At 33.8% G+C, this 26,164-nt stretch overlaps 3 protein-coding genes and 1 non-coding gene across 6 annotated transcripts; 1 reads left to right on the forward strand and 3 right to left on the reverse strand.

Moving 5' to 3' along the window:
• Positions 1-2,233: 2,233 nt before the first annotated feature.
• LOC145598172 (glycerol-3-phosphate acyltransferase, chloroplastic-like) lies at positions 2,234-10,370 on the reverse strand. Its single transcript, XM_081654485.1, has 13 exons — positions 9,795-10,370; positions 7,408-7,505; positions 6,317-6,403; positions 6,016-6,113; positions 5,530-5,587; positions 5,119-5,220; positions 4,954-5,015; positions 4,752-4,862; positions 4,020-4,098; positions 3,536-3,655; positions 3,342-3,455; positions 3,070-3,234; positions 2,234-2,606 (listed from the first exon to the last, which is right to left on the reverse strand). The coding sequence occupies exons 1-12, from the start codon at positions 10,111-10,113 to the stop codon at positions 3,097-3,099; spliced, it is 1,386 nt and encodes a 461-aa protein (XP_081510611.1). The 5' UTR covers positions 10,114-10,370; the 3' UTR covers positions 2,234-2,606; positions 3,070-3,096.
• A 1,503-nt stretch (positions 10,371-11,873) lies between these two features.
• LOC145597869 (uncharacterized protein At1g32220, chloroplastic-like) lies at positions 11,874-16,691 on the forward strand. Its single transcript, XM_081654127.1, has 7 exons — positions 11,874-12,176; positions 13,321-13,420; positions 13,520-13,608; positions 13,758-13,813; positions 14,887-15,033; positions 15,640-15,765; positions 16,185-16,691. Exons 1-7 carry the CDS (start codon positions 12,055-12,057, stop codon positions 16,463-16,465), a joined length of 921 nt encoding a protein of 306 aa, XP_081510253.1. The 5' UTR covers positions 11,874-12,054; the 3' UTR covers positions 16,466-16,691.
• A 460-nt stretch (positions 16,692-17,151) lies between these two features.
• On the reverse strand, positions 17,152-22,139 carry LOC145598582 (uncharacterized). 3 transcript variants are annotated; one of them, XM_081654953.1, is made up of 6 exons: positions 20,797-20,826; positions 20,604-20,713; positions 19,333-19,455; positions 18,566-19,170; positions 17,860-17,968; positions 17,152-17,569 (listed from the first exon to the last, which is right to left on the reverse strand). In XM_081654953.1, exons 3-6 carry the CDS (start codon positions 19,356-19,358, stop codon positions 17,527-17,529), a joined length of 783 nt encoding a protein of 260 aa, XP_081511079.1. In that variant the 5' UTR covers positions 19,359-19,455; positions 20,604-20,713; positions 20,797-20,826; the 3' UTR covers positions 17,152-17,526. The 3 variants fall into 3 exon arrangements, with proteins under 3 accessions (XP_081511079.1, XP_081511080.1, XP_081511078.1); XM_081654954.1 differs by having other exon boundaries at positions 19,317-19,455; XM_081654952.1 differs by lacking the exon at positions 19,333-19,455 and adding an exon at positions 22,001-22,139 and having other exon boundaries at positions 17,156-17,569; positions 20,797-20,938.
• A 995-nt stretch (positions 22,140-23,134) lies between these two features.
• On the reverse strand, positions 23,135-23,207 carry TRNAA-AGC (transfer RNA alanine (anticodon AGC)). Its single transcript has one exon. It is a non-coding gene; the product is annotated as a tRNA-Ala (tRNA).
• Between the last annotated feature and the right edge of the window lie 2,957 nt (positions 23,208-26,164).

Raw genomic sequence — 26,164 nt, forward strand, 5'->3', positions numbered from 1 at the left:
TAACGTTAACTTTATTTAATTTTTATGTAAATAGCTAGACAATGAGATAAGTTTTACTACTCACTAAGATTTGATTATTCTTATTCGTTCAAAATAATAATTTAATTTTATATTAATAAAGCATAGATAACTTTTATTTATATTGGTATAATTTAATTTAACCTGGATAATGTTTGATAATTTTGGCAACTTTACAACACAATTGTAAAAATAGTTTTTTTAAAAAGTTTGTCATCTAAATACATATGCACGGGATGACGCATTCCGCTTTCTCACTTTGTAGATTGATTTCCAATATAATAAGGTATACGATACATTACTGATTAACCTTATACCCTTAATATTCATATATGGGCTTGACCCTCATTTGCATTTAAAAAAAAAAAACCTTTATACTCTTAATGAATAATTTAAAAATAAAAATTGTGACGGTGGAGTTAACCCATTTAAATTAGAATTAGGATTATATTTGCATTAGCATTATCTAAAGTTTGTTTCCGTAAATAAAACGGTTTAGAGTATTATATATATTGACCCAGATATTTGAGTTTTCTCACTTACAATTTTCATACAGCAATAATTTTCTTTTCTTACTACCTTTTCATAATTGAGAAAGTAGTATTTTCAATTAGCTAGGTTCCAAGACATCAGATCAGTTGCAATAATGGTGATATCGATTAAGCTTTTTGGAAAAGAGATTTTTGTAGAAGGAAATAGTAATGACAATGTCAACAACCCTGAAGAAGCATGTGGCAGTAATAGTAATGATACTTTTACTATGATTAAACTTTTTGGTAAAATAATTTATGCACCACGAACAAAAAATAATGACAACGTCAATAAGGCAATTATCCCTGAAGAAGCATATACAAATAGTAATCATGCTAGTATTATTACTAATAACAATAATTCTCTTGTTATACATCAAGAAAATCAAAAAAGGGTGCTAAAGAGAGGTCGTTCTTCGAAACCAGCCCATAATAAGTCATCAAAGAAGCAAAAAAATAATGACAACGTGAATAAGGTTATCAGCCCTAAAGAAGCAGCTAGTAGTAGTAATGCTGCTAATATTAATAATTCTCTTATTATACGTCAAGAAAATCAAGAAAGGGTACGAAAGAGAGGTCGTTCTTTGGAACAAGGACATATTAGGTCACCAAAGAAGCAACAAAATCCAGGGCCAAGCAAAGAAGAAAAGAAAAAGGCAAACTTTAAACCACCGAATCTTCCAAGTGAACTCGTAGAGAAAGCAATGAGTATGGAAGGTGGTCGCGGTGAGGTGCCTAAGCTTGTAATGCAAAAATACATTAGTAGCTCGGATGTGGATAAAAACCAAAATCGATTATTGATGTCTAAGACTGAAATGCGTAAGCATAATGGACTTATTTTAACCGGTCAAGAAAAGAAAGAATTGGAAGAAGGCGGCGATATTAGGGTGACTTTAATATTGGAAAACAAACAAGAGATGGAGCTAAATCTATCATTGTGGCCAAAGAGTCAGCCTGATAATAGCAAGAAGAACCTGGTGCTGCAAAGTTGTTGGATGAATGTGAAAAACAAAATTGATCTTAAACAAGGTGATGTTGGTCAGTTATGGTCGTTTAGGTTTGGACAAGAAAGAAAGATTGGCTTTGTTTTCCTCAAAGTTGTTAACGAAATTAATAACCAAAATAATAATGGAGTTATTATAGCTTAATTAGCTAAATGCCTAAATACAAGTAAAGAGGGTAACACTTACAAATAAAGAGGGAGGGTTGTTTAATGTAACTTGTTACGAGTATATTGCTATTGCTATTCTTTTATTAGTTATATCTAAATTTTCCGTCAACTAGTGCCGCCATTGTTTGGTCTTTTTTTTTTTTTTTTTTTTGAATTAATATGATGTACTCTTTATGAGAATAAGCATGTTCTTATATTTAAATTTGCTTTTATTTCATACTTTCATATTCTTTCAATTATATTACATCGTACAAAAAATTAATTACTCTGTATTCATCTAATACGGAGTACTACACACTTGTATGAAAGGCATGATTCAAAGTAGGTGTTTTTAGGTCTTAATGAAAGTTAAAATACTGTATCGAACACTATTTTACATGTTAAGTCTGAAACTGTAATACTTTATTAACCAATAGGGGAAAAATATATTGAAGGGTTGCTGTACAAATAACCTGTATTCAAACTTAAATTTTAAAGACAAAAACACATTTGAAGGCTGATAGAACTATAGACGTGTCAAAAATTGATACCAAAATTTTAGTAATATAACAATGTAACGTTTTTTGCTTAAAAAAAACAATACACGATTTGGAAATATACATTTTACGGAAGAACAATGCTGTACAATGACTGAATAGAGCACCTAAGAGGTCATGAACGTTTGAAACCTCTTCCTGTAAAGACCAAAATTCTCAGAAATGGAACCTAGCAAAAATTGGAATAGTCGTGATAGGCTGACAGCTATAATCTCCTTTCCCACCTACTATCCCCTCGAGGAAAAATAAGTGAGCATGCTGCCTCCACAAGCAATAGAACACTAAAAATTGTCGCTTGAAGGCGTAAGAATGATGGACAGCAACAGGGGAAGCTATTAGTTCTCTTAAAAGCTGCAATCACAATTAGTTGGTGTTATTAAGAGGAGAGTGAAACAAATTGCAATACATTGGAGCACTGTAATATAATTCAGATGAGAGGCACATTATAATATCATATAGGTAGTACACATGGTTGGCATGGTAGTATCATACTGGTGCATAACAGATTTGTCATTCTATTAAGGGGCAAAGGGACTAAGGTAGTGAGCCGTGTATCTCGAGAGAGAGAGAGGAGAAAAAAAAAAAAAAAAAAAAAAAGCCCTCTTGAGGGTGAAATGAGGAAAAAGACCATTAATTTGAACAAAAAAGAGAGAGAAAACCTAGGTGCCTCCAAACTACACATAAGAAGTCGTACATAGTACTGTATTGCCCAAGAAGACACTTTTTCTGAACACCTAATTAATTTTATTATTGAGGGGTCAAGCTTATAAGAGGCATTTTATGATTCTCCTGACTGAAAATAAAGCAGGATTACCTAAAAAGAAAGCAAAGGCCACCAATGTCAACTGGTCCAAGGTTGTGACAGAGAAGTAGCCATCGTTGATGCACCTGAGCCTTGTTTTTCATGTATAGCAGCTTTGAGGACTTCATATTGTTCTTTCACAGAAGCATATAATGCTTGTGCATAAGCCGCCTTAGCCTGAAATAAAATTACCTAAAGTATCACAATTTTGGACCTTGCTATGCTATGATCTTATGTGACTAATGTGAGCAACTTATTGTAAGAGTTTCTGTACTATAACCAACCTCTTTCTCGTTTTCCCAACCAGAAGATATATCAGAGTATTTGATCTCCGGTTCAACAGATAACCCAACTCCATGAAAGGATATTACTCTTTTCTCCCCAATTTCTTTTTCAACCTGCAGAGAGAAGGAAAGGCGAGCTTTCAAATTAAGGAAATTTAAAGTCAAGCAGGCTTGTTCAAACAACACAAAGATACCTGTGCTGGAGGAGGCATAATGTCATAGCATAGTAATGCCAATGGATAGATATGCCCTGGTACGCCGGAATGTTCCACAAGCCTTCTCATATTATCCACTGCTGTGACATCAAAAGTTGCCTGATGCTCTTGCAATCAGTATCATATAAATGGCATAGTAAAATAGCAGAAAAGAAATGCAAGAAATAAGATTCATGATTCACTTGCACAGTGGAACTAGGCTATACTCTATATATACACAGAAAGGAGATCATAGCACGAATAGCAACTAAGTAACGCACAAATAATGCCTCCTACATGAAAAACAAATAAAAAGATGCCAAAAAAAAAATACATCCATTAGGAGCATTATATCTCCCATTCGATGAGTAATAAGTATCCAGCAATCAGCAAAAACCTTAATTTTGAAAATTGCAAGTGAAGATGTCAGATGAAGAGGCAAACGGTCTAAATTTTTACTGTCTAATGTCACATTAAAACTTACCGGGTGCCATTCACCAGTGACAGCATCTGGACGATCTCTTCCACCACTGGGTGCAATCCAGATTATTTTTGAACCTTCTCTGGATAGTAAATATATCATTTAGAAGACCCAACACGAGAAAAAAGATAGGAGAAAATATTCAATATAGATCAATGGGAACAGACTACATTTCAGACTTCAAGCCACCAAAAAAAAGTGAAATAAAAAAAAAAAAAATAAATAAAAATTTAATTTTTTTTTTTTAATTTAAAAAAAAAAAAAAAAAAAAAAAAAAAAAACACGCATAGAGGCCAGCAAAGTGAGCAAACATACTTTCATATAAAAAGTCTGTTGGGTGGCTCTAATATAAATTTTAAAACTTTAAATGCTCAATGCCCATCCTGATTTCCTGATGTACAGAGTTACCTTTTAGAATCTATAAGCATAATCATATAGCTAAGTCCAAAGACCTTTATATTTAATATACAGTGTGTTAATAGCCCCATGAACAAACCAAATTCATATAGTTGATCATTTATGAATCAAATTTTTTCCAAACATTTCAGAAACCATATGTCAACATGGACAAGAAAGAAATACAAAGAACATGGCCACATGGGATAGGAATTTGCAATCCCTTCACTGTTAAGAACTAATGCACAATTCGAAGCTACATCCAGAGATCAACAAAATTACAAATAGCAGTTCTAGTTTCATGAACAATGAAGCTGAATCCAAAGTTGTGCTAATTACCTTAAAAGTAAGGCCAACTCTTTCAAACTCCTTGTATTTGCTCTTTTCTTTGCATCAACAAGCTCGGGAACATCATGCATGTGCTTCTTAGAGTAAACACAAAGAAGATTCCTGAACCGAAACAAAATAGAAATAGATGACAACTAAACATCAAAAAGTAGACAGGATTCCTTAAACAATGAGATAGAGCATGTCAGATCACCTTCCCATGCTAAAGGGTTTGCAAAGAGGATCAGTTACAACTCGATCGCCTGCTATGTAGATCTGCAGCATATAAAAGTTACACCCTTTCCATGTAAGCTTTGAAAAGATAATGCACAACAAATGGTGCAAATTACATATTTGACAAATAGCATATTGATGTCACCAGATTTTCTGCGATGAGTGAATTTGTCTTCTCCAGAAGCAATGCAATCACAGCGGGATCTGCTTCAGTTTGATGGTTGGACATTAAGATAATGTTATGCCCCTGCACATTACAGCTAGGATATTGAAGCTACAACACTATGGGAACCTTTACAAGGAATTTATCAGATGCACAAGGTGCTGGTATAAGATGCATCAAGCACAACGTTATGAAAATGCACATTACTTCTCCTTTTAAATCACATCATTAGTCCCCAAATAGTACCATTCAGATTCAACCAAAAAGAATCCCCAACATTTAATGGCCATATGATTTGAAGTTTTTAACGCTTTCTTCCTAATTACTACCTTAATCACTCAGGTAGAGCAGCCTAAAAAAGACCGAGAAACAAAAAGATTTGAGAATAGATACCTGCTGAAGCTTCTCCTCCATTTCAAGAAAAAGGGTGATATTGCCGACGTATGAATTTCTGAAATGAAACAATGACAATAAGGATCAAGAATTGGTTGAGCCAAAAACCCCAAAAGTAGTCCGTGGTTTCTTCTAAAACAATATCGAAGACCCGTATGTACCTCCACTTTAAGCACAATGCAAATTTCACTTTTAGACTTTCAATCATATTTGAAACTAATGTTCAAAGGCATTATGTTAAATCAATAACTTCCATTGAATCAAACAGCAGCCACATTATGTCATAACCACAACATCATAATTTATAAATTTTTTGAATCAAACAAGCGCAATATCCACTAGGTAATCAGACAAGCGCAACATTCTCTTTAAATAAAATCATGTTAAATTACGTTGAAGAGAATATATGAACAATTTTCATGTCATAAGTCAAATACTGTTATAAAATAATGATGCCACGAAGAGAAAGACAGGAGGTTAACTCACCCAAAATCAATCAATGGACGAATGTAATCTTGACCAAAGGAATAATAGTCAATAGGCTCTCGAATAGCTTTGTGATACGGTGGAAATACAAAAGGGTCCTGTAAGATATATTTTAAAACCACTAACCATATAAGCAGCTGTGTGGGTGCATAATTCCCGTCATATAATAAAAATGTTATTTTTATAGATAAATTTTTCGGACGATTATAAACAACGATCTGATGTCTACCAATCACAAGTGGATATATAGCATAAGAGCATTGACATATCAACGACCACAATAGATTAGACCATAGAATACCTCCATATCCATTAGCACAAACTTCAGCATAGTTTTCATGTTTGACAACACTAGTTCATCAGCATTAGAAATTCCACTTGAAAGGACCTGAAAAGTTAAACCAGTTGACAGATGCCACAACTCAACATCACTAAATAGATACTCAAACTAATCTACAGGCTACAGGATATAAGTCTCTAATCTCTCTATCATCAGAATTGCAAACAGGAAGTATAGAAAAAACAAACTTTAGTTCATCCAACAGGTTTTCCTGTCTCCCCAATAAGATTTTATTTATTTTGAAAGAAGTAAAAAAATTACTCTAATGCCTCTAAAGAATATTTCGTCCAGGCAAGACAAAGGGAGTTAGATGAACGCAGCCATGTCTATGCGATGACAGTGAGGCTGCTGACATATTCAGCAACTAGTGTAAGCTATTACAAATAAGTACAGGCTTATAGAAGGCTGTTAAATGGTGCCAATTTTTCCCCATTTTGACATTTATTGTGCAATATTCAGATTTTCGGAATTAAGGAAATACGGATATGTTAAATGTATTTCGAGTCTTGTCAATTACAAAACTTGAAAACAATAAGCACCCCCCTCCCTGATAAGAATATAAAAAAGGTTATATCAAAAATTGACATGCCCTCTTATAATCACATGCTTTTCTCCAAGAGGTAAAATAACGAAAGGCAGAATTAAATCCAAAAGGAGAATTCAAAGTCTTGACTAGAAAATAAGTAAAGCAATTTTGCACTTCTACTTCGAAGTTGGGAAACAGGAAACAAATTCGGTTAATTGTGAAATAGCATTGATAAGGAAACTAGAGGAGCAGAAGAGAATTTCTAATTTAAGGACTAGTTAAACATTGCAAATAATGATACGCAATCCCAGGGCTTCAAGGATACAAGCTTCATGCAACTGTAGAATGTATTTACTGTCTGATGAAAGATGGACATAGGTTAATGCAACATATGCCTCACATCCAATCAGACAAAAGAAATTCATAACAGCAGAAAATTTCCATTTGTTTGAAGAAATATAACCCAATTTCCAAATTGGCTACAGATAGCATTCCAGGAAATGAATTGATCAATAATATAACTTACTGCGTTGCGATAGTAGTGAAAAAGTTCCTCTGCTGCAGCAGTAACACCTTTAGGCAACCTTCCAGTTTCTGATTCTCTTTTTATTCCAGAAATCAGCTCTGCAGGGATATACAAATCGTTAAGGGAAGATATCACACACCCAAAAAAAACAAAAAAAAAAAAATCTAGACTCCTTGGTCTTAAGAATGCAGATTTGAAGGTTTTGACAAACCTTATCAATACATGTTTCAAAACATAGAGCAGTAGCAGACACTTCACAATGCCAAAGTACTTAACAAAATTTCTTCATTGTTTGATAATATAACAATAGACCCAAAATTACTTTGCAAAATATGGGAATCAACTTAATGATTCGAAGGTTAAAAGTATTTTCATTGGGAGGGAAGGGGGAGGAACTGTCAAGAAACTCTGAAAAACAGTAGTAAACTTGTCACTTGCTCTTTTAGTCCACAACCCTACAACAACAAGGTCAACAACTAGAAATTACAGAGCTCAAGCATGCTTAACTGCATACAGTTGTCATCTACGAAAGAAAACGAAAGGCTAAGTATAGAGATACACTTAACAAAACAGGCCACAAAAGCAGAGTCATCTTAACCTGAAAACCCCTCCCTTAAGAACATCCTACATAGGGAAGTAGGAATCCTTTCTCAAACTTCACAGGAAGTTTATTGGGTTCCCAGACAGTCCTTAGATGGGTAGTCAAAAACTAAAGAAGCACTTAACAGTAAAAGAGATTTCATTGGCATTCAACAATACAGTCAAGTCATCATTACATCTAAGTTCCATATTGGACAGAACTTAATAACCTATCATTTAGAACAGCAATTCTGAAAAGATGTGGAGCTTGGAGCTTTATAGGTTGAGCCCAGTACCATATATCATGCCAAAGAGGCATCCCCTATTACTTAAGACCATCTTGAAATCTATTGAATATACCATCATGAATCCCAGCATTAACATAATGTACTCTTAGATGATCCATCCCAAGCCTAGGCCTTCTTTTCTAAATTGTGATTCGTCATTAAATCAAAATGGTCATTTGTTGGGTTTATTATTGAAGCACAATTAGATTTAAAGGAAAGGAAAGGAAAGGAAAAAATATTGCTCACCATAAGGCTATTGTATCAGACCAGCTAATAACAGGTAGGCAACAAAAGCATGATATAAGAAGATGCATACAGCCATACAAGTTGCAAATTTTTCCTTCTCTCTCCACTTATTAAGTGTTGGTATGCGATATGTGAAAGCAATTGAGCTGGCTTAAACAATTTCTAGCTAATCTCCACTATATCATACTTCCTAAGCAATTAGGCAGTGGTCACTCAGTTCCAAAGAGAATGTCACTACTTATCCAAGTAAAGTTAGGGATGTTTTTACTTTCTAGTATGACACTCATCCTCTCACATTTCAATAGAAAGCCTAGAGTGATGCTACTTTTAAAAGTTAGAGCATTAGAGGCAATTTAGAAATTTCAAAGAAGAAAGGATTACTTGTGAGGCAGGAATCTACTCTACAGTCTACATCATATGCTTCATGGGAAGAACAGCAGGTCAGCAACAATCTTGAACAATACGGTTCAAGTAAATAATGAACTAAAGCGCTTATGCATTCAAAATTATTTCATCCTAAGAAGTGAACCAACAAAGTACATCTCTCTCTCTCTCTCTCATATTGTTATCTGTTATATGATTCAAATTCTCTAATCACTACAGTACATCAGTCAAGTAAATGCAACCAAAACATCAGACAAGTAAACAAACAGAGCAGGAAAAGAAATGTTCAATCATCAATCAGTATATTAACCAGTTATAAACTAGTTATGTACCAGTTACGAATCCTGCAATACAAAGGATAAAGAACTTGTCTCCAATTTCTTCATCAACAAATAAACACTAATAATAATTCCACCTCAAAAAAATTCTAATCGGATAAAGAAAAAAATCAGTGCTCAGATGCTAATCCAACTACATTTTAGCATATTAAATAATTCAAGAAACTGCTTATAATTGTAAATTAATCAAGAAACTGCATATTAATCCAGCAGAAAATTGTCTCCAATTTTTTCATTAGCAAAGAAACACTAAATTGGACACTATTTCAAAATTTTCCGATCAGATAAACGGAAAATAATGCTTAGATGTTAATCAACTAAACTCTACACTGCAACATATTAATCAAATTATAGAAAACAAAAATATCAATAAGCAATCAACATTGAATTGGACACCAAAAATGATCAAATGTCAATTCAGCAGTCATCTACATTTCAGGCATTCAGTTATAACAATAAACTAATTAAAATAATGCGCAACTAATTTGTGTTAGTTCTTCATTGCTAGCAATAAAATGCAGTAAAACGAAAAATAAATAGAGAGATGATACACCTTCAGCAGAACGAACATCAAGGTATGTTCGAGAACGAAGAGGTTGATTCTTGAGTGGAATCTTGCGATTATCCTCTTCAGCAGCAGAATAAGAATCAGAATCAGCAGCAGAAACAGAAGGAGAAGACGGAACAGCAGCATCCGCCATTAATTTGAGCTTTGAAGAGCAGCAACATAGTAACGAAGAGTTACTCCGAGTGAAAAAACTCCGACGAAGAACCACCGCAGAAAACGCCGACGAAGACGCCGCCGACGAAGAAGAAACCCTATCTTTGAGCAGTTCAAGAACAGGAGGAGTAGAGGAGGATAGCACCAACATTGTTAATGGTTTCTGGAAATTGAAGAGAGAGAAAATCTGGAGGTTGAAGAAGATGATTGGTGAAATTGAGTTGCAGGAAAAAAAAAAGAGGGGAAAGGAGGAGAGAGAGAAAGGATATATATGGTGTGGGTGTCTGAAGGAGTTGCAGGATTAGGCGATGACGGCTTTTGGAGTTACCGGATATGACGTTTCTTTCTGGTATTGTCGTTTTTCCATTTTCTTGAGCTAGTGGTGTGAGAGGACTAGGAGATGGATAGATAGATTCGTTTTTCTTAATTAAAACATGAATCCCAAGGGTTGATGATTAATAATCAACCAAGTAATGGGCATGGGGGTCATGTGAGGTGGGTAGGGTCGAGTTGAGTCGGGTCAGGTCACGTCGGGTCGGATGATTTTATATATTAATTATCAAGTCTTTGGGTTTCATGTTTGAGCAGGCCATAAAAAGCAAGATGGGTTGATTAAGGGATGTTCGGAGTATGAACTAAATAATGGAGGTCGAGTAAAAGGGAGAAGGTCGTGCAAGTTCACGTGTTAGGTTACTGGGTCTCATATTCAAATGAGTTATGTTAATAGTGAGTTAAGAATGCCGTGTCGGTCCCTTATGGTCTTATAAATACACATAGCTCAAACCACGTGTAATTCTAAATAAAGCAGTGTGATGCACATTTGGATCAGTAAGACTTGTGCTAAAGTTTAATAATGGCGCTGTTACATGAACCATGGACTATCAGTGTACATCGTGTCGGGTTTTGATGGGCTAGTGCTAGTTGCACTCCATTGACATGTACTTAAAAGTATTTATTATAATGTCTCATTTGATTGATATTGAGGATAAGATAAATGAGATAAAATTTATCAAAATTGTTAAAGTGAGATTCATGTATCATAAAATATTACGGAGTACAAGGCTTTGCGCCTATGCTACTAAGAAAGTAATGTGAAGACAACTTGCTCAAGTAGGTCATAAATTTCTTAGTAACATTTTATATGTTATTGCATGTAAATCAATTAGTAAGTTGATTGACTTTGGTCTAAAATACTTTAGGGTGCATAATGAAAATTATCTTAGAGAGTAATAGGATTAGAGAGATGATGAAATGAATCTTTGGATTGATTCTCATCTATATATACCTGATAAAAATAATGAGATTATTTTTCATATTGTATAAAACCTTAGAGGGGAAAAGGAGAAGAAGGCAAAAGACTTGAGGGTGGAAAATAAAAGGTTTATAGCTACACTATAATTCAAAACTTCTAACCTTCTAATCTTCAAAAATGCTCTACCAAACTCACTTCAAGTCCGTCTTCACTTCTTTGCCTAATTCCCTTTATATAGGGGGAAAACTTACGAAGATACCGATTCTTTTTATGGCTTACAACAAGCCATGACTCAGCAAGTAATTGTACTACTTTAAAACAAACATAATTAATAAAACGTGGTTATAGTGAAAGTAGATTGCAGGATGCCATGATTGTTGGTGATTGATGTGGGTTCATCCATCATTATGTCTTGTAGACCACCATCACTATCTTTATTGTCTTTCAAGACTAAATACAGAACCTCAATTTTAACCACTAGGCCAAGACCTCATTGCCTTATCGATATATAAATTAAAAGTAATTATAAAAAATGGGTTGAAAAAGTAGTTGGAAAATCTAAAGTATAATTATTAATTACTTGTAGTATGTACTCCTATTTATGAGGAAATTGAAGAATTAAAAATGAAAAAAAAAAATCTCATTATGCAAAATTGCAATTTCTAAATAAATTAGAGGTCTATTTTCACCAAAACCCTCTCTCACCCACACTTGCCACTTAAATTTTGTGGGAAATTCAATTCTCAAAAACCCCAAATTTCTCCTTAATTTTAAGAGGATTGAAAGTCAGTTTTCTGGAATTCAGCACAAAATCTTGATTACGCAACAAAGAAGACGAGGATGTCAATGTCCTCGATTGTATCTTCACCTACCATTGCTGTTACCCCTTGTTCATCTTTCAGTGGCAGACTCCTCTTTCTCGCTCATCCTCCCTCTAAAGCTTTCTTGCCTCTTCAGAATCGGTACTTTCTCTCTCTTCCCCTCATGATTATAACTGTGCCCTTTTGTTTTTATACATTTGCATGTTTTTTTCTTTAATGTATTGAATTTCTGTTGATTGAAACTGTCTTTTTGTTGTTCATAATTGAATTTGTTGGGTATGTTTTTCTTGTTTGTAAATGTACATGGGTGATTTAATTTTTTTGGATTTTGATTATATGGAAAAGGGTAATTTTCAGATATATTATGTGTTTGTATGATTTTTTTGGTGGATTATTTTGAGTGCATTAAAGGGGTTTGTAGTTAATTTGAATTTGAAATTATTGGAGATTCAATGTAGCAAATTAGTAGTACAAGCTCTAGTTTACTGGAGAGAAGATGTATGGCAAGAATTTCTGGGTGGGTTTATGTTAGGCGATAATCACGAAATGAAGGCGAAAAATGGAGTTATACACATCCTTGTTAGCTGGAGGGTCTTCTTAGGGAATAGTTTGACAGCTTATCATCGATTTTTGAGTATGGAGGAGTAATGTTGTTGAGGAAGATTAGGGTTAATAGAACTTGGGTGTCAGTTTGACAGGTTTGATGTTAAGTAGACGGGGGCTGGAAATCCGGGAAATATAGCAACCTGATCTTATAAGGAACCTTATTGATCAAATTAAACCTCACGATGTTATTTGTATTCAGCTGAATTATGCTGGAACGAGTATTGTGTGTGTTGACTGCTGAGGGACCTTTTGATGTGTTGGTAAAGGCGTATAGGTTGGCTATTGGCTACTGTATTATCATATTGGCAAGTATTAGTCCTAGACTCCTAGGAATGCAGTAGGAGAAAACGTAATATAATTAGTATCCTTAATTTTCTCAATGATTAAGAATTCATTGTATATTGTACTCTGTAATATAAAGAGGAGCTACATTTAAACTAACCAAGAAAGTCTGTAGCTCCAAAAACCCAGTAGGCTTTTTTTCAACACACCATAACTTAAGGACTTGGTTTAGTTATTTACATATTTTGTTGATTGGTTGTTTTCTGGTCCTACATGTCTTGTCATGTGTAAAAGGGATTTAAGATTGACGGTTAAGGTTTATAGAAGTAGCCGTAGAACACTTATTCAGATTTTTTGTTTTATTTATTTATTTGTTTTTCATGTTACCTCATCACAGATTCAAGAGATGTCATGTCAAGTGTAGTTATTCAGGAACAAACATAGACAACTCCAGTTCTGCTACAATAGATGTTACAGCTGATGTTAAATCTGAAAAGGTATGAATTTGAACGGGTTAGATTAATCTTCTTTCTCCATATTAGCTGATAGTTACTTTATATAACTTTTTTGCTCTCTGGATCCGTTTTTCTCGATAGTTAGTTGTTGTGGGGGGCAGTGGTTTTGTTGGATCTGCCATATGCAAGGCTGCAGTTTCACAAGGCATTGAGGTTGTAAGTTTAAGCAGGTGCGACTTTTTCATCATCCCAATTGACAATATCCTCCTAGCTTGCCTTACACAATCTTGTATAGTTGATACCTTTAGTACTTCATCACTTATATATGAAGCTATTAGTTGTCTGTTCTGAACTTGTAGCTTCAATGAACTTTTTGCAGGTCAGGACGGCCTCGTATTTCAGAATCTTGGGTAGATCAGGTTTCTTGGATCCCAGGCATGTGTCACTTTCATGCTATCTTGCCACATTAATCTTACTGTAAAGTTCTTGATCAATGAAAATTCTACTGGATCTTGTGTCTACTTGGTATATAACTATCTATACTGTCCTTCCATTAATGCCTAATGAATGAGAAATAACTGTTGTAGCATTTCTTTGACATTCTCTAAGCTGCAAGATCAAGAAAAATGCTTTGATAAATTTACTAATCTAACAATTTTTTTTTTTAAGTTGCTGCCTGTCAAAATCTGAATGGATATTTCCGGTTACTCAACAAAATTGCTTTGTAGAGTTATTTGCACTTTAGAATGAAAGATGAATGTAATAAATCTGGCACTTTTGTATGATAACATGAATTTGTCCTGAATTTACTATACACAACATAAGGAGGAGCAGAATACACACAGAATCTAGCAACCAACTAGGAGGTGGCATATGACTAAAAGATATGTATGAACTTCCTCTTTTGCTAGATTTAAAGGTTTAGTTGGGCCATGGTTATTCTTTACAGATTAGTGCAGGTGAGCTCCTGCAGAAAAGTTGACCAAATCTTCAAAGTCAAAAATTAATAATTCCAAAAAGGAAGAAGTAAAAAGTTATTGTGCAACTCTGGTGAAGTTTGTTGTGGTCTTGTGGAATGTGGATTATACATTATATTTTTAGACCAGATAAGTCAGACAATGTTTACGAGAAACTTAGAATGACTATTGCTTTCCTTCTACTCTGGTAGTTGTGGATTTGTTGTTAGTTGCACTTCTGCAGAAGCATGGGAAATAGTGGTCTATTGGTTCTTTACTTATCTGTGGTCAGAAGATTATCTTGATAGTTACCTGCCTCGTGGGATAGCAACCTTTCTTGTAATGCTATCCTACGCTGATGAGCTCCATGGATGGTTTATCACCTCTTATGCTCGTATAATGGTTCCTAATCAATTAGACTAAAATTGAGAGATTGGAGTCTGAAAGCAATGCACATACAGTGCTTTGTCGAGACATATGTTTTGTCCTAGGTTCTATAGTAGATATGTGTTTTTTCTTGGAAACATGCATCTAAAATCTTCCATATCACAGGGGATGTTTTTTATGCTAATTGGGATGAAATCCTTGTTGGAGCCACTGCTGTTGCTTCAACCTTGGGAGGTTTTGGCAATGAGGAGCAGTTGAAAAGGATTAATGGCGAGGCTAATATTGCAGCAGTAACTGCTGCAAAAGATTATGGTAAATGTCTATGTGACTTAATATTATGCTTTTAGTGAGGAAAGTAATACCTGATCTGATCATTTTCACTCTTATGCATCGTTAATACCAATCTTATATTTATCTTTAGTGTTCCAAATTTTATCAAAGTAAGAGAAACCATTTTCTGGAAAAACAGATAACTATATATCATTGTATCTGTACTTTAACGTGTAAGACACCAATTTAGTTCCAGGATGTAATCAGGCAGTGTGTCAGTTCAGTGGGAGTTTAGATTATGATCTTTTGGATAGTTTGCTAATCATTCTAATATATGGTTTTTAATTGTCATGTTTTCTTCAAATCTCCCAGTGAAAATATATATGTGCCATAGAATCTATCGCGTTCCCTAAGACACTATTGTATTATGAACATTGCCACAAGGTCATAGGGCTAAAGGTTGAACAAAAGTTTGGATGATAGTAACAAGTGTCCTATGTATGCTGGATATGCAGAATGGAGGAATGCAGTTAGATATATGCCATTTCTTTTAAAACAACCATAGTGACAACTAGTGTTGATCCTGTTTATTATGGAATATTAGGATATATGCAGCCATTTAATTCATTACTGCTCTTTTATTTTCAGGAGTCCCTAAATTCATCTTGATCTCAGTTCATGATTACAATTTGCCACCCTTCTTGCGTGAATCCAGTTACTTTACTGCAAAGAGGAAGGCTGAATCAGAGATTCTTTCTAGATACCCTAATTCAGGTAATAACTATCACATGATAATTCTCTTTTCATGTCTTTGATGCTCTTTGCTTCATAGGCATGTTGGATTGGAAACTTAAAAGATAAGAAATAAAACAATAAAATTGTATGGTTGGATCATCTTCTGATTCACTTTTTTCACTCTGGAAGCTCCTTTATCAACAAGTAACGGGTTCATACTTGTTTTGTTGTCCATAAAATTTTCCAGATAGAACTTTTTGGGAGGCACACCATGCAATATGCCCCTACTTATAAATGATCTTTTTCTCTAATTTTAAGGAAGTTTCTGGCTCTCATTACAATTTCCCCCCTTCATATTCTTTTGTTCCTAATCAACCATGTAATGCTATGTGGATGTCTCTATTGCTTTTAATTAAGTATGCTATGCTTATATCTTTTTTGAATCTGGATCTCCTCAGGGGTTATACTAAGGCCAGGTTTCATATATGGTAAGAGAAGGGTAGATGGCTTTGAGATCCCTCTTGACTTGGTTGGGGAGCCATGGGAGAAAATTCTGAGTGCAACGGAGAACTTTGTTAGACCTTTAAATTTTCTTCCTGCTTCAGACTTACTTTTGGCACCACCTGTCAACGTTGATGATGTTGCACTAGCAGTAGTTAACGCTGTCAGAGATGATGGCATGTTCGGCATTTTTACAATTGATCAAATTAAGCAAGCTGCAAAGAATGTGAAGGTGTGACCATGTGAATTGATGCTGTCTCTGCATCACTGGATTTGCCAGATACTGAGTTAATAGTCCGAAACTGCAGGCTTGTATTACCATGACCGATTCTCTTTCTTAGGCCTCATAGTAATCTACTAATGTGTATATCATACTGTAAAACTTAAGGAAATAATACAAATTTTTGTCATTCCTTGGCTGCTAAATTTATTCCAGAAATGACACCTTGGTTTATTACTGTAAATTTTAATGCCTCCTATTCTTACATGTCATTCCTGTAATTCTTTTGTATCCCAACCTTAATTTCTCACCTTGTCAAAAAAGAAAAAAAAGAAAAAAAAAACCTTCATCTCTTAACGAGTTGATGCAGTATTCTTACTTAAATTCAGGGGTAATTCAATTTAGAGTTGGGGTTAAAAAGCTAGGCATATGTTTGGAAGAACTGTGAGCTCATCAAGACCTCACCCTCCTCTGTACACTATTGTGTAATGTTGAAGATCACACAATTTTCTAGCTTTACGCTTGCATTCGTTGTCTTTTATTCGAACTAAGTATGTTTTAATGTTTTAAGGTGCAAATCCTGGATTCCATAAGAAGTACAAAGAGTATCATTGAAGGTCTAAACGACCAAAACATTCTCATGTGTATTTTCAAGAGATTGATAATAATGAAATATATTAAATGAAGAAATAAAGCAATGTAAACAGTTAAAACACGAGAGGAAAGAGTTACATTCAAGTGCTTGGAATTGTATTTGCTTTCTAATTTGTATATCAAACATGAAGACTGCCCCTACCCTTCAAATTCTGTTCAGAGTGAATACACATCCAAAAACCCTAATAAGCTCTCAACTAAGTAAGAAGCTTACAGACCACTAGTTCATAAAAAATCAGATTACGGAAGATAACACAGCTAGCCACAAAAACATTAAAGCTCATACAAGCTTCAAGGCACATTCATCATTGAGAATTAGGAAGCTGACAAAAAATTCCACTTTGATAGCTGCCTACTTGAATGGTTCAAGATGAGTTGTTTTCAAGTTTATATCATACTGGACGACACAGCTTGCTGCAAAGAACCTAATCATGTTGCTTCTTAGCTAGAGATTGTTCTGTTAAATACCTGCGATAAATTGAAGTTTTTAATTAGTAAGAAGTACGAAACATACTGCAAAGTGCAAGTAACAGAGCCACTAACAGGCATATGATGTTGACGGTAAACATCCATCACTGTAAAAAAAACACCACTGCATAGGTGTACAATCAATATCAATCACACACTTTATTCCAATAACTATACTCTCTCAGTCCGATGTCTCTATTTTCTTTCACAGTTCCATCACTCTTGCTACTTTTTCACTCACAATAAAAACTTGAGTAACAATGGAGGTAATCAATTAATAGTATACTTACTTTCCAGTGTAAAACCCTGCAGAATACCACGCATTCAGGACTGTGCTTAGATCAGTCCCAGAGGTGGCACTTTGTTCTGCTCCATTGTTGATTTTGTTCTCTTTTGAGTCTGCATTCCATATATAAATTGTAAGCAAACTAAGCAGTATGCAGTAAGCATCTTAGCTTCTCTATTCTCTCCACCAATATGAGAATGCGCACATTTAAAAGAAAAGACAAGGCCTAGCTAGACATCATTTACACCAAGAAATGGACTTTTGCAGAGAAATACTTCCTCCGCTTTCTTAAATTTGCTACACTTGACATTCAGTAAATTATACTAACCAGAATGCCAGAAATGCCTGTCAATCAGTTATAATGTGGGCGTTGGGTGGACAAGAATAGATGGGCAATATAAAGTAGGTGAAACCCTCTCCCTAGTCCCTCCTCTTTTCTTAATAGTGCCAAGTGTTGCAAATTTAAGGAAACCAAAAAAGTAACAAACTTCATGATGTCAATAAGCACACTTAAGTCCTATACAGGGAAATTATCTCTGGTTCATATAAGATTAAATGAAACTAGCCTAGAGCCTTAGATAAATATGAAAGTAACAATATCTGACTAGTATCGATGAAGGTGAAAGTAACAATGACTGACACTAGCCTAGAAGAAGATGACAGAAAAACATTGAAAAACCACTATAAAAGTTTTTGTTAAACTGAAATACCAGAAATTCCATTCTTCAATGTGGACATTGCTCTTTCAGCAGCTCCCATTGCCGTCTTAACAATATCAGCCTCTTCAACTGTCGAATGCTTTCCCTTATCTTCTATTGCCGGAGAATTGACACAAAGATTAGTAGTGGAAGCACCAGCCAAAGGGCAAGGAATTGAAGAGCAAGAAGCCATGGTGCATTGACCAGCATATGGACAGCAAGAAACAACCATTGTCCCACAAGGCACTTGACTTGCAGAGGATTGATATTCTTGGGTAACAGAACTGGCACCCCACTCCAAGCCAGAAACAGGCACTTCACTAGGATAAGAATAATAATTACTGAAATTCTGCAGCTTCTGTAGAATAATTTGTCTTTGCTCCTCAACTTCGTAATACTGTTTATATAGCTGATTGTATTCATCCATGTCTAGGGAGGTAGAATGATTTCGAGACTGATCCTGCTGGGGCAAACTACTGGACCCAAGTGCAGGTTCTCCAGGAGCTTCTGAATCTGCATTTTCATTTCCTTTGGCTGTTTCCAGACTTTCGGTCTCTTCCACTTCTGGTGTAGCAAGTTGGCCATTAACATTCCTCTCATCAAGTTTATCTGGAATACTTCACACAAAAATAAGTGGTAGCAAATTTAGAGCGAGTGATAGAGTTCAAATACCAAACAAATGAACGAACAACTTAAAATTACTATCAAGCAATATTCAACAAAAAAAAAAAAAAAAAAAAAAAAAAAAAAAAAAAAAAAAAACCTAATCATTCTAATACCGCTTTGATATCAGCAATTTCACCATGGCATCAATATAATCCCATCAGAGTAGTTATGTTGCTTGCGGGTAATGAAGCATGTTAACGGTCAAGGTACATGAAATGGTAGTCTTCCAGCACTTCCTACAAGTATGCACAATGAAAAGCTTCAAGAGACTACAATGAAAAGCTTCAAGAGACTATCTTTTTTCATTTTAAGAAAAAAACGAAATTAATACTTCAGATTAAGTATTAGTATTATGTTACATTAATGTTGTCTCTACTTTCACCAATATTTTGTTAAAGAGCATCAGCCTGTGCATAATTTTTACTCTCAGAAATTAGAATTTATGGAAGTGGGTTGTTAATCTAATCATAGACTAGATGAACGCAACTGAAAGTAATTACATTCCTGTAAACTTTTATAAGCACAATCAATATACAATCAATCAGCTTTCCATGAGCTTGTGCATCAAAAATAGAAATTCATTACTTCAAAAGAGTGGCAACTTGAAAGTGTTGAAACCTCCAAAACATAACAAGAATGTGTAAAAGTTCCCTGATGATAGACAATATTTAACTATTTACCCTTCAGACACCTATGCTACATAGAGTTTCCATCTAACCTCAAACATGAAATGCCTATGTCAGATATTCAAACTTACAACTTGGGAGTGCACATAATTTGGGAATGGGTCTGTTGGGAACATGCGAGTTCTTCAGAAAGGAACACAGAGAATTCAATAAACATACTTGCTAAATGTGTTCAACACACATAGCATAGATGACGAAACCACCAGCCAAAGTGTAACTCAGAATAAGATACCTGATCACTAGCACAGGGTAGAGCAATAAACATTGCTCTTTCTATTCCATTATAAAAACTACTTCACTCTACATCCATCAAGAAATGATTGTCATAAAATTCCAAACCCTCATAATCAAAGATACAATATACTGTAATTCTTTCTATGAAACCCTAATCACAGGGTTGTTCCCACACTCCCCAATCACCCAAATGGGCATCTATGAAACAACAACAAACGATGATTATTCTACGAAAGGTGACAACTTTTTCCGGACATCCCAAAATATCACTATATATGTAAGTACAAAATATCATTCTTAAAACAATTAACCTAGCCTACTAAACAAATCATCCCAATTGCTACTTTTCTAAAAATAAACCTCACCCAACAAATTATAAATCATGGGTAACCTTAATTTATACTAATAAAGTAAAATATAAACATAAAACCCTAAAAAAACTTAACCAAGCAGTATAGCCAAACCTGTTATGTTCTTGAGTAGCATCAATTACAGAGGGAGCATCAGAACTGCTGCATTTGATATCTGCAGAAGAAGTATTCGGATTTTCTTTGTACCCTTTTTTGTGCATTTTCTGCTTAACAAAAAAAGGAAGGATTAAAAATCAAGAAATGCAAATTATGAGCAAAAAATGTAGAGATTAAAAAAAATTAGTACCTTGTACTTGGAAATGGCTTCATCGAAAGCATTGATTAGAGCAGAATCATCCCATAATTCACTCTCTTTTCCCATACCCTTTTTTCTTCTCTACGAATTAGCAAAGCGGCGAGTTTGCAGAGAGAAAATTAGAAATTTGTGTATTTTTTTCGAGTTAAGTATAATACAGGGGACTCAATTCTTGCAAAATGTGGGGAAAGGGGACTCTATTTATTTTATAGAGGAAAAGGGGACTAGGGTTAAATTTCTGGTGTTAGGGGGTATTTTCAGGTGACTTAACTCACCTTTAACCCAAGAAGAATTAAGTCCCCTCATTATTGCCTTGATTAAACCAGACAAATTCAATCCCTTCATTAATAATTTCTGCGGATTGTTTTGAAAATATGGCTGTTTGAAATTAAGAAAGTATAACAACAATACAAAAGCTTTGTTCTTGAAATTTTTTTAATGTTTGTTATCCAAAAAAAAATATTCTTTTAATAATTTTTTTAATGTTCTTCATCTCTCTGGTTTGTAGCTTATTTGTCTTGCATTTGTAGTAGAAGCACACATCGTAATTTTAATGAAGGCTTGTAGGGCCCTAAATTTTTATTTTTTATTTTTTTTTAAAAAAAATTATCGATAAGCCTAGTGTATATTGCAACAGAAGGTCATTAAGGAGAGTTTCTAAGAAAGTCAAGCATCCTTTTATGAGATTTCTAATATGCCCAAACTATAAACAAGTGGATGGGTGTAATTATATTAGGTGGTAGGTTGGTTGACAGCCCACGTGAGTCAGAGTTAGTTTATGAGATGGTCATGATTTTAATTAAAGAGAAATGTGGAGCTAGAAGGTCGAGGATGTAATGAAGATGATGAAGAAAATAAACATTCAAAGTATTGTAATTTTATGCTTTATTTTTGTTCCAAAAAGAGTAAGGAACTCTTTTTTTTTATTGGTCTTAAATTAAAATATTTACCAAAAAAAAAAAAAAAAACAAAAAGAAACACACTCCTTTTTTTTAGTTGACCAAATTGAATCAATTGTTTAACCAAGGGGACTCAATTCTTTAACCAAGGGGACTCAATTCTTTCCCTTATTTAATTAGAACCCACCGAAAACCCAAACCCATTCTAGCCCAGTCCCTTTTCTCTCTATAAAATAAATAGAGTCCCCTTTCCCCACATTTTGCAAGAATTGAGTCCCTTGTTTTATACTTAACTCATTTTTTTCGCAAAGGTGGGATGAGTTTTTGGAATAATTTTGGCTTACAATTTTACATGTACGACAGTACGAGTACAAGGATTGCCTATTCCCTTCTCTAGTCCACCCCAAATGGCCTAACCCGCTAACTTGAGTTGAGAAGGTCTATCCGTTCGTGTAGAGGCTCATAAAGTCGATTCCTCTTATATATCAAAAGGATAAAAGAAATGTCAATGTGAAACTCTTTAAACAAAAAGCAATATTGTGCTTAAAAGGAGTAAAGACAAGTTATAAATCTTACAATTATGAATTTATAATTATCAAATTACAAGTATTTTAGTAAAAAGACTTGCATGGACCTGGTTCACAATAATATTATTGTGGAGCCGAGGTCAATACACACGTAACTGACATTATATTGAATATAGTGACCCTTATTTTTAATATAGTAACCTTATCTTTAACGGTAACTTTTATTAAAACTAGTAAAACGTTTGATAATATTGTGAATTTGAAATACGACGCTAGTACTCTAATTTTGACATAGTGGCCTTTATTATTCATATTGACCGATATATAAAATATTTCATTAAAAAAACTAACCACTTAGGCCTATATATTACCAAAATGACTTTTATTTCAACATAGTGACCTTTTTTATAATTATAGTGGCCTTTTTTTTATTAATAAAACAACCATAGTTTCTCTAATGTTAGTGGTCCACAATAAATTAGTGTGAATCAAGTTCTTTTAAGAATCTGTAAGTATTTTAGTTGGTTAAAATTAAAAAATAAAATGACAGTATTCAAAATAACACATTGTATCAAGGGAAAAAAAATGTCTTGTTCTAGGATATTGAGACTAGTGTGTGTATCATTAACAAAGTAGCATGTGTTTTATTGAAATTCTAATAAGTTTGAATCTACAAACCATATTAAAAAAGGTACATGAGACATCTCAAAACAGATCGGCATATAATGCGCCAAGAGACAATTTAATAGTTACATTCATAAATCAGAAAACAAAACCCAACAAAAAAAAAAAAAAAAAAAAATGAAAAAAATGGAAAGAACCAAGAAGACCAAAATTCCTTAAAAAAAAAAAAAAAAAAAGAAAGAAACCAAGAAGACCAAAAGATAAAAATAAAAACAAAAATGGAGATGCGGGGTATCGATCCCCGTACCTCTCGCATGCTAAGCGAGCGCTCTACCATCTGAGCTACATCCCCTGAGATGATTATTTTCATGTACAAGATTAATATATATTATCATTATAAATACTTAAACTTAAATTCTAGCCACTCCCGACTCGGCTATTTAACTTTATCTAGTGCGCTCGATTCCATGTTTGTCATGACTCATGAGTCATGCGTTATTTGTTTGTTAAGTTGTTACGCTTTATCCACACCACGAATCACCATCTACTTATTGTTTCTTTCATGCGGTTCTTCATAAAGGTCACCAAATTATAGGGTTATTAAAATTTCCAATTAGAAAAAACTCACTTATTAATTAATCATTAACAAATGCATATGCGGCTAGTGAGAAACACATATCAGACTATTTTAAAGATATGCTATTTATGAACACTACGACTTATGATGAACACTACGACTTACACATACGCTTCCGTTTGTAAGCAGTGGCGGAGTTAGAACTTTAAAGACAATATTGACTTCTATCCGATCCAATATGGCATTGAAAACAACATTTCGAAAAGAAAGAAACACTTAGGGCCTATTCTATTTAGATTATTTTCAGTTCAGTTCAGTCTAATAAGTTCAATTCAGTTCAGTGCTTATCTTAATTTCCTTCTGTAATAAAATATTCAGTTTAGTTCAGTTAAACTCAATTTAGTCAATCAGAATAAAACCTTAAAGTAGTTTTTATTTCTTTATGTGGTGTTGATCGACACCTCTTACACCTTATTGACTTCTCCACTGATTTAAAAACAAAATACTTATACTTGCTACCCGTACATGCCTACATCCTAAAATTACAAATATTAGTACTAGAAGTTGAGAGTGACCAACTTTTCACGTGAATAAAATAAGAGTAATAATAATAATAAGAATGATAATAATAATAACGAGGGGGTCGGAAACATGCGTTTTAACGATAAATTTTTCCAATTAATAATCCTCTCTCCGTCCCTAAATTACATTCTTACTTCCTTCTACTCCGTATTATGTAAGAAATTAATGCTAGAAGCAGGAATTTAATTTAGGGACGGAGAAAGTAATAATAATAATATGGAGTAATAAGGTTTACTATGGAGTATTATTTTGCCAATCATCCCATGTTATAGTCCCATCACTCCCATGTATACAACATCATAACGTCCCATCACAAATCTAAAGTACCGTAAAAGACCACCTCCTCAAAGTCTAAAACAGTTAAAATGAACTTGGAAAAACGCAAATTAATGTTGTTAATCCTATCCCCTATCTATATGTCTTCAATTCAATACGCCTTGGTCTTGCCATCAACAAAGGTGGCGTTGAATCCGGAATAATCGTTTTAGATAATGATTAATTAATTTTGTTAGAAGTACCATCGAAGAAGGTGTGTTACTTAATTTATAATTAGCTGTCTTTTTGGTTCATTAATTTTAGGATTAAGTTGTAGAAAAGAGGCTGAAATTCATATCACACCCACTGTTTTGCTTGCTATATTATTTTATAAGTCCAACAAAATTCCTTCCTTAGGGCAGCTAGTCAGAAACGAGGTTTCTCGATGACTCGAATTCAACTACAAGTCTACAACCTTAGACATGTGCGGAAAATATATATATTTGAGTGTAAGAGGCAATGATATACAAAATATTTTGAGAGTGAGGGTTAGTTCAACTAATTAGGATTTCCCTCTCATTTACCATAAAAACGATTTTCATCATTCGTCCTTGTGGCTCTTTAAACACAAAGCAAAAAAAAAAAAAAAAACAAAGATAAATAAAAGTAAATAAAACTTCATTCGATCAATACTAAAATAATTAGTGAGTAAATTAAAATAGTGAATGTTTGTAAGAAAATAATTCCTTCAATTTCGTTAATTTAATTTTTTTTTAAGAAATATTGTCAAGCTTGTATACGTACTATGTCCTATGTACGTATATAGGTCATACATTTGTCTGGTCTTACCTCTTACGTACGTGCGGCATGGACTTGGCACTAAGAAACCACTTCTCGAAATGGCATGCACTAGGCAACCTTACAACTTTTCTGATAGTAACTTACAATTAATCTATTGATGTTATTGGAGTATACTAAGCCAAATTGAATGTCCAATTGCTTTATTTTGACAATATCTTCTTTTACTATACTCTTTAAATAAATTGTGTGAAGTTTGGATTCAATGGTTATATCATTTGTTTTAATTAACAAAGACTCGCTAGCTGTGATTATGTATGTACAAAGGGATAGAGTAGTAAATTATACCTAACTATTGTAGCAATGCGTATGACGGTATGAGTGTATGACGTATATATCGGTCAATTCTCTAAACTACACCTTTTTAAAACCCTTTTAAGGAGGACATAAACTACAAACAAATGTTATCGATCATATGTTGGCAATATTGCACATGTACAATATCAATTTCAATAACGCAAACACATGTATATATACGTAAAACACAATCGTAATGAACACGTCACTTTCTATATTTTTTTTAATGAAAATATAAAACAAACTAACAAACTACTTTACACTCTATTCTGAAGCCATTTCAATCACATGGAAATATAAAAAGGAAAAAATTACAGAGTGAATAAATCCGTGATAAGTTAAGGAAAATATTAAAACCTATATGGAACTTGAAGGGGAAAAAAAAAAGGATAGACTGAAATTAAATACAAAAGGGATTTGCCTAGTAAATCAAATTGAAATCAACACAATAGAGAAAGTAATCAAATTAATGTAGAAACCAATTTTCATATTTAGTAACAAATCAAGCAAAATGTGCAATTGAAAATTTACTCTAAAGTTTCCTTATATTTATTATTTCATTTCCTTTCCAACAACCAAACATTATAAAAATATCAAGTCAATAATAAAAATAATTACTTTTCCAAAAAGAATAACAAAAAAAGGCATGTTGTGGTAAAAATATAGACATAAAATAGAAGATTTGAATTTCCTATAAAAGGCACATTTGTTGAGAGACAACATTATAAACGAGTAAACCG

Source organism: Chenopodium album, chromosome 20 (assembly GCF_948465745.1).
Source record: "Chenopodium album chromosome 20, dcCheAlbu1.1, whole genome shotgun sequence".
Classification (NCBI taxonomy): Eukaryota; Viridiplantae; Streptophyta; class Magnoliopsida; order Caryophyllales; family Amaranthaceae; genus Chenopodium; species Chenopodium album.